Source organism: Accipiter gentilis, chromosome 8 (genome assembly GCF_929443795.1).
Source record: "Accipiter gentilis chromosome 8, bAccGen1.1, whole genome shotgun sequence".
NCBI lineage: Eukaryota > Metazoa > Chordata > Aves > Accipitriformes > Accipitridae > Astur > Astur gentilis.
The window spans coordinates 27,225,711-27,237,568 of record NC_064887.1 but is presented as its reverse complement, the minus strand read 5'-3'; the positions used below and the strand labels follow the sequence as shown (position 1 = coordinate 27,237,568).

At 43.4% G+C, this 11,858-nt stretch overlaps 1 protein-coding gene across 1 annotated transcript; it reads left to right on the top strand.

The window, feature by feature from the left end:
* Positions 1-4,263: 4,263 nt before the first annotated feature.
* LOC126041559 (pancreatic alpha-amylase-like) lies at positions 4,264-11,799 on the top strand. Its single transcript, XM_049807414.1, has 10 exons — positions 4,264-4,434; positions 5,994-6,140; positions 7,837-8,034; positions 9,386-9,616; positions 10,014-10,147; positions 10,226-10,348; positions 10,466-10,565; positions 10,781-10,902; positions 11,013-11,138; positions 11,482-11,799. The coding sequence occupies exons 1-10, from the start codon at positions 4,267-4,269 to the stop codon at positions 11,669-11,671; spliced, it is 1,539 nt and encodes a 512-aa protein (XP_049663371.1). The 5' UTR covers positions 4,264-4,266; the 3' UTR covers positions 11,672-11,799.
* The last annotated feature ends 59 nt before the right edge of the window (positions 11,800-11,858 follow it).

The following is an 11,858-nucleotide window of genomic DNA, read 5'->3' as shown; positions in this document are numbered from 1 at the left end:
CTAAATTATCCTTATGATGATAGTAACTTGGAAAATTCACTAAGACATTTCACATGTTACGTAGTTTGCATCTTTGTTATCCCTTCATATCTTTGGAAATTGACAGCCTAAGAGGGGACCTAATGTCAAACAGAGAATCGTTTTTCCTTGAGAATTTTCTAGGACGTTTCCAACTGCTTCCAGCTTTTTCTTCAACATATCTTCCTACTTGATACGAGACTGAAGAGAACGCATTTGCTATTGTAAATACGTTGGTTTCCGTGAGTAGCTTTGCTGCTGTTCCTAGTGTAGGACAAACGCTTGAGTCCTGTGACTCCTACTGGAGTCTTTTTACTCCAGCCTAGCAAGCAGCTTCTGGCATGAGATCCTTTTATGTTATATAGGACGAGTATTTACTCTGGTTGGGGTTTTGACCGTTCCGGAAGAAACGTTATTGTGATAATGACAGAACTCCATTTGTTACTTTGTACGGCAAAGCCACTGTTGCAATGTAGCAACATCAAAGTAGAAAATACTAGGTAATCCCCTGTAGCCTTGAAGGATGCAGAACCCTTCCTTGCCCTGCTCCAGTTTTGGTATGTGTCTGGATGGAGCCGCTTTACAAAGCTTTGTACTCAGTTTATTGCCCATAAGCAGGTATATAAGAGAGGAAACGGGCACTCTGTCCCAGCACCCACGTTGAGTTACAAGTACAGAACCAAGCTAATAAAACAGCGCAGCAGAGGCCAGCTACGTACATTTTCAACCCGGGGAAGCAGGGTAACAGCACGCTGGTGCTCTGCTCAAAGGAGTGTGTATGCAGAGAGCTTTCCTCTCTCAACCCTCCGGAACAAATACATTCCGGACCGTAATTTTATCTTGAATCAACGGAGTGGCGTGTGATACAACGCTCGTGGAGAAACCCGTTTACTTTGCCGTCCGCCGGTGTCTCGCGGGCAGGCCTGGCGCGGGGCTGAGGGGCTGGAGGCCGCTTCCTGCCGGTGGGCAGCCGCGCGGGGGGCGCCGCCCCGCCCTCCGCCCCGCCCCGAGCGGAAGGGGCTGGGCTCCCGTCGCGGCGGCCCCGGCGGAGCTGGGGGCGCTGCCGGGGCCCGTGGAGGCGGCCCAGGTTAGCCGCAAACCGTACGTGTTGAGTTCTGCTGCTCGCTTCCGCCGTGTTTCTGGCCCGTCCGTGCTGAAGAGGCCCGGCGGGATTTGCGGCCGGTAGAGCTGCTGCTGAGGGGGAGGCTTGTGTAAGGGGCAGCGCTGTGTCTCTGAAGAGGCGGCGAAGCGGGGTGGCGCGGTCTGCGGAGCGGGCAGCTGCTGAGGGAGGTCCTGTGGGGAGTGAGCAGACGTTCACGGGGAAGCGACTTTCCCGTAACGGCGTTTAACGTCTTGGAGCTTCAGCAGGCCTGCGTCAGACCTCTCGTGAATTTAAATACCGTTGCTAGTACTTTGGAGATGGCAGCCGAGTTTCGTACCACAGGCTTTAACCCAGCGGAAGACAAACTGACTTGAGCTCTCACGTTGTCCGAGGTAGCAGTAGCGTTCCTCAGAAACGATTCTCTCCCACATTCTTTGAATTGCCATCAGTTGTGCTCTCTTTTCTCCCATAGGGGAATACGGGCCTCTTGCTTCCAAGTTTCAGAAGCATTTTGAAGCTAAAGCCTTCAGAGTGTGTTGGGGATTTCAACATCTCCATTCTCTTACCAATACTTATTACTGAAGCCAGAGCAGCTGTAAACCTATTTCAAAGAAATGAAAAACTGTATTTTCTCTTCAAGCACTATGCCTTGGAGCTGGTTGAGTCAAAATATATTGTTCTTACTGCTTCATGTAATTTACTGCTTTGCGTACTTACTGCTAACTAAAAATTGCCAGTCTGATGAATGGCTTCTCATCAGAGAAGATCGAACTGTCTCAGCTCATTTTCTGTTAATGTATGTTCTTCCTGTCAGGGCAAAGAAGCTTTCTTTCATGAAAATGGAAGCACGTACTGCTTACGGCTGAAATTTAGCTGTATGCTCTACCAAAGATCTACAAATAAGTAATTTCATTTAAATTATTTTGTTCACAAGCAGAAAAACAAGCTAAATTTACCAAGTGATTCATTCTAAATAACTCTGGCTGCCTGTGAAGTACAGTGACAGGTGATAGCAACAGGCTCTGGAAGGCAGGTTCTACGTTTCATGAACTGGCATATTTTGTGCTTGAATTTGCTCCAAAGAGTGCAGCTACCCTCACTGAGACATAGGGATCATCCTTTCCTTGAAATAAAAATGAGGGTCATTTTGTAGAAGTAACGTAAGAATTTATATAAACTTTTGTTTGGGTATCGGTATCATAGCAGGCTGGAGTTCTTAGCCATGCATTCCCAAATGTGTATTAAATCAGGAAAGGGTGCAGGCTTTTTTTCATGTAGCAAACCTGAAGGCCCTTGTGTTCATGTTTAAACCTTCACTGAAGTGTTTGGTGTCCCCTGTGACAGCACCCAGGAATCCCCTTATTCCCTCTTTGCCCAGTGTTGTTTCGGTGTTAAGGTAGCTTTTTACAAAAAATAGATACTTAGAAGAAAGTAAGAAGATTCCGTGGTTTGTTATTTAAAGGAAGTAGTAGTGCAGCCTTTTGTTTGCAGAAGATCTCCTTGTAGGACTCCTCTATATCTGAGACTCTCTAAATCAACTTATGAACCTGAAGAGTGCAAAATGAGATCCTAAATAGTGTAACATAAACCCCGATAGTTGTTTTAACTTCTGGTTTGTTTTAAGTTGTATCAATCTTTAGATGAGAAAAGGGAGAGACAATTTTAATAGGCTTGTCAGCTGTGTTCGTATATAAGTAAACAGAAATACAGTATGAATTGGGAAGTATGGTTCTTAGCCTAGCTTATCAGAAGGTAATGCAGCTGGTTTTCTTCCTCTGGAAAGCTTCAGTGCACTTGTAGAACTCTGTACCTGGGCACTGAGAAGGAGACTTCTTGGTTATGGAGCTTCACAGCACTTGTAACCTCTGCATGCCATTGTGCTGTGTTCTCTGGGAGAAGAATATCTCCACACAAATTGTGCAGGTGTGCAGAGATTAAACAGCATTTCTGGTTTTGAGTCAGTATAGTCACTTCTGTATCTGAGAGATCTTCCAAGATTAGGGCTGCTGTTTGCATGTTAGATGTCATGCATATCACAAACGACAGACTCACGTATGTTAGATCTTCAAAATATCTGGGGTTTCATGGCAACTCGCAATAAGGAACATACTGCTTGTCCAAGGCCTTGTCTAAGTATGCACAAGTCATGGTAACCAGATTGAAAAAAAGAGGCCTTTCAAAGATAAATAGGAATGTAAAATATTATACATTAAAATGAGAAATGAAATGCCCATTTCAGTCTATGTAAGTACTCCTTTGCCTTTTGGGGTTGTTTTTGGCCTTATATTAACAAAAATACAACTTTTGCACGGCCTGTATTAGACAATATCTGAATTTTAACTTTGGAAGAACAAAGTTACCATTAGTATGGGAGGTTGATACAGCTTAGCTAGAATACAATTCTCAAACAAAATGACAGTCAAGTATAGTTAAATAAATAGGATGCCAGAGATGGGCATGGTCCTAGTTTCAGCTGGGTTGGAGTTAATTTTCTTCCTGGTATAGCTGTGTATACACTCAGCTGTGTATACCTCCTGGTATAGTGTTGTGTTTCAGATTTAGTGTGAGAACAATGTTGACAACACACTGATGCTTTAGTAGTTGTGAAGTAGCACTTATCCTAAGTTAAGGATTTTTCAGTTTCGCATGCTCTGCCAGTAAGCAGGTGCACAAGAAGCTGGGAGGGAGCACAGCCAGGACAGCTGACCCAAACTAGCCAAAGGCATATTCCACACCATAGGATGCCATGCTCAGTATATAAACTGGGGGGAGTTGGCCAGGAGGGGCCAATCGCTGCGTGGGCATTGGTCAGCACTGTGCATCACTTTGTCTTTTCTTGGGTTTGGTTTGGTTTTATTATTATATACCTTTACGTTACAGTTATTATTGTTAGTATTATACTTTATTTTACTTTAGTTATTAAATTGTTTTTATCTCAACCCACAAGTTTTAGGTTTCTTCTGATTTTTCTCCCCATCCCACTGTGAGTGGGAGTGAGCAAGTGGCTGCGTGGTGCCTAGTTGCTGGCTGGGCTTAAACCATGACAGGCATTTACTTTTAAATGTGTATTTCGTAATGTGTACTTCACTCTCTTGCAGGAGCATAAATAGGCAGTAAGAAGAGTGCAACGGGCCACAGAGCACAGGATGGGTATCTGTTTTCTTCTGTTAATTGTAGGGGTTTGCTGGGCACAGTACGACCCCAATACTCAGGCTGGGAGGACGTCTATTGTACATCTCTTTGAATGGCGCTGGGTGGATATTGCTCTTGAGTGTGAACGCTATTTAGCTCCTAATGGATTTGGAGGAGTTCAGGTATGTCTGTTCCTATCAGTAGGTAGTAAAATTGCTACATAGATGATAATTTGTTTTTCAGAGAAAATGTTCAATTCACCAAAGGACAGGTACTGAGAAAGAAAAATAGAAATGGGTAATGGAAGTAGTAAATGCTGACAAATACATTCTTCAGCCATCATCATGTAAGCGTGAATTTATTTCATTGCTCCAAAGTGCATGTTTTGCACTCTGTGCTATTACATTTTGATGAATTAGAATTGCATATCACTGTTTAATCTTTTTTTTACTGCTGTGAAGAGTAACCTACGTTTATCTGCTTGATATTATTTAAATCAAGGGAAGCTCTTAAGAGCTGGATAACCATAAAATGAAACTATGACTGAGAAAACGGGCTCTCAAAGAGAATACCAAAGGGCTGAAGGTTTTGAATAAATATATATAAAAGGCTGCTAATTGTGTTCACCCAGACTGGCAAGTTTCTTTCTGTAAAGCCTAGTGGCAGAGTAAGCCATTAAGAGACCCTCCTTTGCAGCAACCTGGTGTGAGAAGGCAGAAATGGAATGAACGCAGGTTCTGGTGGAGATGTGTCAATGTGAATCTGTTCTATCTGAACAACAGACACACGTTCCTGTGGAACCAGTAGTATCAGATGGGTGGGGTAGTACGGCTGGAGAGCAGTCACCTATTAAACTATTTCAGTTTGTTTGTCAGATTGCTCAGGAAAAATTGGCGAGAGAAGTCTGCTTATCTCTTGTAACTCAGGAGTCTGCAAGTTGGCCTCAGTGAGAACTTTCCCATAATTTTCAAATACCACATCTTTTCTTTGCAACCTTCTTTCAAGGCACAGGCCTGATTGATTTTAAACTGATTTCTCAGACTATGGTATACACTTGGATATCTTTTTAATCCATGGTGTGACAGGGTCTCAGAAAGTTTTTTTCAGATGCAGACTTGCTGAGCGGGTCACAAAGGCATGGCAGCTAAGTAGGCTGCAGTCTAGGAATCTTTGTGGGAAATGGTGGGACCAGGTGGTTATGCCCAGAGACTTGGAGGTAGCAGCAAAAGCTTGTTGCCTTAAAAGTATCCTGGAAAGAGTCTATAAAAGGAAGAGGTATAGCTTATCTGGAAATTATGACAAGTCTCACGTCAAGAACACTTTTATCCAAAACATTACGGAAGTGGGAAGTTAGATCAATTGTAAGGGCAGGATGTTATGTCAGTTGTTCTGCAGTCACTTCCTCCCTGATTCAGGGCTATCTCTACTGACCTAGTCCTTCAGATTTCAGACCCTTCTTTTGATCTTTGAGGCCTGCATTCACGAAGATAATTAGGACACTATGTCCATGGACATCATTTTTATAGTATGTTTCTACCCACTGAAGATACACGCTTAAGTCTTTTATTTTCAGCCTGGTACAGTGTAGGCAGAGGATACTGAGAATCTACATGGGTTAGGTATTGTGTCTTCCATTAAACGAACCTGATTTTCTATTTTATATGCTTTCTCTAACAATACTGGGCAAACAAATAAACCATTATCAGTATCCCGTTACTAAGAGACACCATCTTATTCACAGATTTCACCTCCAAATGAAAATGTTATTGTTACTGACCCCTGGCAACCATGGTGGGAAAGATACCAGCCCGTCAGCTACAAGCTGTGCTCGCGATCTGGAAATGAAACTGAATTTAGAGACATGGTGACCAGGTGCAACAATGTTGGAGTAAGTGGTTTGAAAACCTTCTGGTGTTAACAATGCAAGGATATAGACAACCAGTAATTTAAAAGGGAAGACATGGTAGCACTGAAGTGAAGTTGAGGTTTTTTTCATAGAATCATAGAATAGTTTGGGTTGGAAGGGACCTTTAACGGTCATCTATCCCACCCCCCTGCAGTGAGCAGGGATATCTTGAACTAGATCAGGTTGCTCAAAGCCCCATCCAACCCAGCCTTGAATGTTTCCAGGGACGGGGCATCTGCCACCTCTCTGGGCAACCTGTTCCTGTGTTTTGCCACCCTCATTGTAAAAAATTTCTTCCTTATATCTATTCTAAACCTACCCTCCTTTAGTTTAAAACTATTACCCCTTGTGCTACCACAACAGGCCCTGCTAAAAAGTTTGTCCCCATCTTTCATATAGGCCTCCTTTAAATACTGAAAGGCTGCAATAATGTCTTCCTGGAGCCTTCTCTTCTCCAGGCTGAACAACCCCAACTCTCTCAGTCTTTCTTCATAGCAGAGGTGCTCCAACCCTCTGATCATTTTCGTGGCCCTCCTCTGGACCTGCTCCAACAGGTCCATGTCTTTCCTGTGCTGAGGACTCTGCAGCTGAGTGCGGTACTCCAGGTGGGGTCTCACCAGAGAGGAGTAGAGGGGGAGAGTCACTGCCCTCGACTTGCTGGCCACACTTCTTTTGATGCAGCCCAGGACATGGTGGGCCTTCTGGGCTGTGATCACACATGCCTGCTCGTGTCCAGCTTTTTATCCACCAGTACCCCCAAGCTGTCCTCCACAGGGCTGCTCTCAATTCCTTCATCCCCCAGTCTGGATTGACACTGGCGATTGCCCCAACCCAGGTGCAGGACCTTGCACTTGGCCTTGTTGCACCTCATGAGGTTCACATGGGCCCACTTCTCAAGCTTGTCCAGGTCCCTCTGGATGGCATCCTGTCCCTCAGGTGTGTCAGTCACAGCACTCAGCTTGGTGTCATCTGCAAACTTGTTGAGGGTGTGCTCGATCCCACTATGTCGTTGATGAAGGTGTTAAACAGTACTGGTCCCAATACAGCCCCCTGAGGAATACCAGTTGTCACTGATCTCCATCTGGACATTGAGCCTTTGACCACTACCCTCTGGATGTGACATCCAACCAATACCTCATCCACTGAACAGTCTACCCATCAAATCCTTCTCTCTCCAATCTAGAGAGATGTTGTGGGGGGACCGTGTCAAAGGCCTTACAGAGGTCCAGGTAGACTATATCCATAGCTCTTCCCTTGTCCACTGATTAGTCACTCCATCATAGAAGGCCACTAGGTTGGTCAGGCAGGGCTTGCCCTTGGTGAAGTCATGCTGGCTTTCTCAAATCACCTTCCTGTCCTTCATGTGTTTTAGCATAGCTTCTAGGAGGTTTTGTTCCATGATCTTCCCAGGCACAGAGGTGAGGCTGACAGGTCAGCAGTTCCCAGGGTCCTTTTTTCTACCCTTTTTAAAAATAGGTGCAATGTTATCTGCCTATCTGTTGAGGTGGATGTTGTATCACCATTGCTGTATATTAATAAAAGAGAAATATTTTAAATAAAATGTTGGCAGAAGCAAGCAAGCAGCAAGAGGGGGCATAGGGCAGGAGGTAAGAGAGAGAACGTTAATTAGTGGTGCCTTGGGAAGTAGCTTTCTCAAAATGTGAATACTGTTCTCTAGGTACATATTTATGTGGATGCAGTAATCAACCATATGTGCGGAACTAATGCTGGTGCAGGCAACCATGCTACTTGTGGAAGCTACTTCAATGCAAAGACTGAGGATTTTCCAGCTGTGCCATATTCTGGCTGGGACTTCAATGATGGTAAATGTAAATCTAGAAGTGGAGACATTGAGAACTATCATGATATATCTCAGGTAAACCTAGAATTATAAATATATTTTTCATGTACATCCATTCCTGGGCTGTGGATTCTTTGCTACCCTTTACTGTCAGACATTTTTAAAGAACAAAACAAAACAAAAACCCTCATGGAAAACCATCCAAATTGATAATAGAGGTTAGCGTTGCTATCAGGAACATCATTTCTTAAAGGGATAGCTCTACTTGAGCCAATGGCTCAATTTCAGATTTAGACAAATGTGCTTAGATACTTTGTAAAGACAGTTTTAAAGCTCATAAAATCTATTTAGGGATTATCTTGTGGGGGGTTTTTTGTGTTTAAAAGAAAAAGTAGGAGTTATTACTTGCCTTTTATTGTAATTTGGAAGTTTTCTTTGGTCTCCATTTCAGAAGATAGAGGTTAGAATTTCATAAAGAATAGTAATGCTAAAATCTTGAAAATCAACCTTCTGTTTAGAGATTTCTCTTCCTAGGAGTCTGTCTGTTCCTCTGTATCAGATTACGAGGTCAGGACTTTAAAACTACCACAGAATGAAAAATTATTTTATAAAGAAAAATACCTATCTTTCTTGAATAATGTCTTATGCCTTTGAAATGCATTTGATCTTTCCTGAATCTGAGTTGAGGGGAGATGGATTTTGGAGGAATGACAGAAGGGGAGACTTTAAATGTCCCTGAATTCTTGAGAAGTTCTAAAGGAGCATCTTTATAGCCAATTCTTTAGTACAGTGTGCAACACAGGCTGATGCACCTTGCTCTCTCCAGGCAGATAGCCATGGAAACCCATCGTGAAAGTTATTAAAAAAAGCACTTCAGTATATTCAGTGTATGTTTAAAGTATTCTTTTGATGAAAATTGATGCCCATCATTTTGTATTTACTGGAAACAAAGACAAAAAGGGGACCAAAACCAGGAGTTTAATGTTTTGTAAGGCTATAATAACTCAAGATCTTTAAAAGATTTAGAAACGTAATTTCTAGAAATCTTTCCTACATCAGAGAACAAATGCGTGCACTTGAAATAGTAATGAATCTGTGCCTTAATACACTGTAGTAAAAATAATTTATCATATTCTTGCCCTATACTTTCATTAAAAGCTGATTATAGATTGAATGGTTTGCTGCTCTATTATAATCCTTCAACACCTACAGCTGTGTAAGCTGGGTGACTGCAGACTTCTTAATACACCTTCTGTGTAGGTGACGATGCAAGATAACTGTCCAAGGCAAAGATATGCATGGTGAACAATGGCTAGTGAAGGTTTTACTTGGCATTGTCCTGTAGGTAACAAAATTAAAAAAGTATGTAGAAAACTACATTTAGTTTATTAGGTGAAAAATGTTTCATTTCAGAATTTTTATATAGGTCCGTGACTGTCGCTTGGTTAGCCTTCTTGATCTGGCCCTAGAGAAGGACTACGTACGCTCAAAAGTTGCCGAGTACATGAACTACCTCATTGATATCGGCGTAGCAGGCTTCCGAATTGATGCTGCCAAGCATATGTGGCCTGGGGATGTGAAGGCAATTTTAGACAAGCTGAAAGATCTAAATACGAAATGGTTTTCTGCAGGAGCAAAACCTTTCATTTACCAGGAGGTAATCCCCATGTTTTTTTCCTTTATGTTTGTCTTTGCTATCTCTTTTACCTTCCTCCTTCAGAGTACGGGCAGTAATACATCTTGATCCAACTTTACCCCAGAAAAAGCTAGCCATTTCTTTGGAGCAGCCCTGCAAACACAAGTAGTTTTGCTTTTTAAAAATGGGTCCAGAAGAGATTGTCATTTAACTTTACCTTTTCTTTCTTGACTCATCTCTTTGCCTGTGTGCCTCATGTATTAAATCGACTTTGAGTTGATCTACATAGCAGAAATAAACACACTCGAGTATTTTTTCCTCTCAGTGTAAAGCGAGACCTAATGTCGAGGACTGTCCACTGCAATTTTTGTCTCTCTTGAGACAAGAACAGATGCACGGTTTCTGTTTCCTGTACCAGGTAATTGACTTGGGTGGAGAGCCGATCAAGGGCAGTGACTACTTTGGAAACGGCCGAGTGACAGAGTTCAAATACGGTGCAAAACTGGGGACAGTGATCCGCAAGTGGAATGGAGAGAAGATGGCCTACTTAAAGTAAGGATGACGATGCTGCAACTTATCCGGGATACACCATTTGACAGGGTAGCTTCAAGTCTTTGTGTTTTTGGCTAGGAACTGGGGAGAAGGCTGGGGCTTCGTGCCTTCCGACAGAGCCCTGGTCTTTGTGGATAATCACGACAACCAGCGGGGCCATGGGGCTGGTGGAGCTTCCATTCTAACCTTCTGGGACTCCAGGTAAGGAAGGGATTGGTCTTGTCAGGGCAATGCTTCTTGCTTTTGCTTGTTTGTCTCTCTGTTCTCTGGCATGGTTTCTCTTTCCACGTCTCATTCCTTTCTTTGTCTAATGAACAGGCTTTATAAAATGGCCGTTGGTTTCATGCTTGCTCACCCATATGGGTTCACACGTGTGATGTCAAGTTTTCGCTGGCCAAGATCTTTTGTGAATGGACGGGTAAGCTGGGAACACTGAAGATAGATACATTCATGGTGCGTAAGGATCAGAACAGGGCCGGAGAAGCAGTCCAGTGCATTTCAATTTGTGAAGTGATTTCTCTGTCCCATGTTGGATCTAGCAGGTGGAAATCTGATGCTCCATCTAGCTTTTCTCTACAGAGAGGCTCTCTGCATGTTCAGTAAGAAGTTTTAAAGTTCTCTTTTTAATTACAGGACGTCAATGACTGGGTTGGACCACCGAGTAACTCGGATGGGTCAACAAAGCCTGTTGCAATCAATGCAGACACTACCTGTGGCAACGACTGGGTTTGTGAACATCGCTGGCGTCAAATAAAGTAGGACACTGTGGAGAAAAAAATAAGTGAAAGCAGTTGCTTTTGCTTCATGTTCCTTGTGGCCTTAGAGCTCTTGCAGCCACAGTGAGAGCAGTTCCCTGCATTTTCAGGAACATGGTTATCTTCCGCAACGTGGTGGACGGTCAGCCTTTCTCCAACTGGTGGGACAACGGCAGCAATCAAGTAGCTTTTGGCCGCGGTGATAAAGGCTTCATCGTCTTTAATAATGACGACTGGTAAGTCAGTGGGAGAGGCGGTGTCCCCAGGGAGAAGCACAGCGTTCCTCATCCGCCATACTGATGGGAAGGGGAATGTCCTCTTCTCCTGACGAGAGTGATCACTACAGCCTGAGCTAGTCATTCCGTTGCATGCCAGGTCTAGAGAGCCAGAACGGGAGTGTAGGGAGCAAAGCGGGGATAGGATCAGAAAGCTCACACTGTACGTTGCCCTTCAAAGTAAGGGGGTAGCAGCAGGTTCAAAAACCCTGTACCCAGGATTGGTATTATTTTGTACCTCTTGTATTATTCTGTACCTCTTTGGAAAACAATGGGTAAATAGCGTTCACTTATTTTCACGCAGGAATATGAATGTCAATGTGCAAACCGGACTGCCTGCTGGTACCTACTGCGATGTTATTTCTGGACAAAAGGAGGACGACCGATGCACTGGAAAAGAGGTGCATGTTTCTGGTGATGGAATGGCTAATTTCCAGATTAGTAACAATGCTGAAGATCCATTCGTTGCAATTCATGTTAATGCCAAGTTGTAACACAGGAGAAATGTCCTTCTCCGTTTGGCCTGTGCATTACTGTTTCCCCTGTATGTGATTCCCTGGTATTCGAGCATGAGTGACTCTGTATCTAGTGAATAATAAATGGCAATCAAATTGAAGAGTAATGCTTTTTCCCGTAGTGCATTGGATTGTAACTTTATCACGTCATAACTAGTGGCAACGC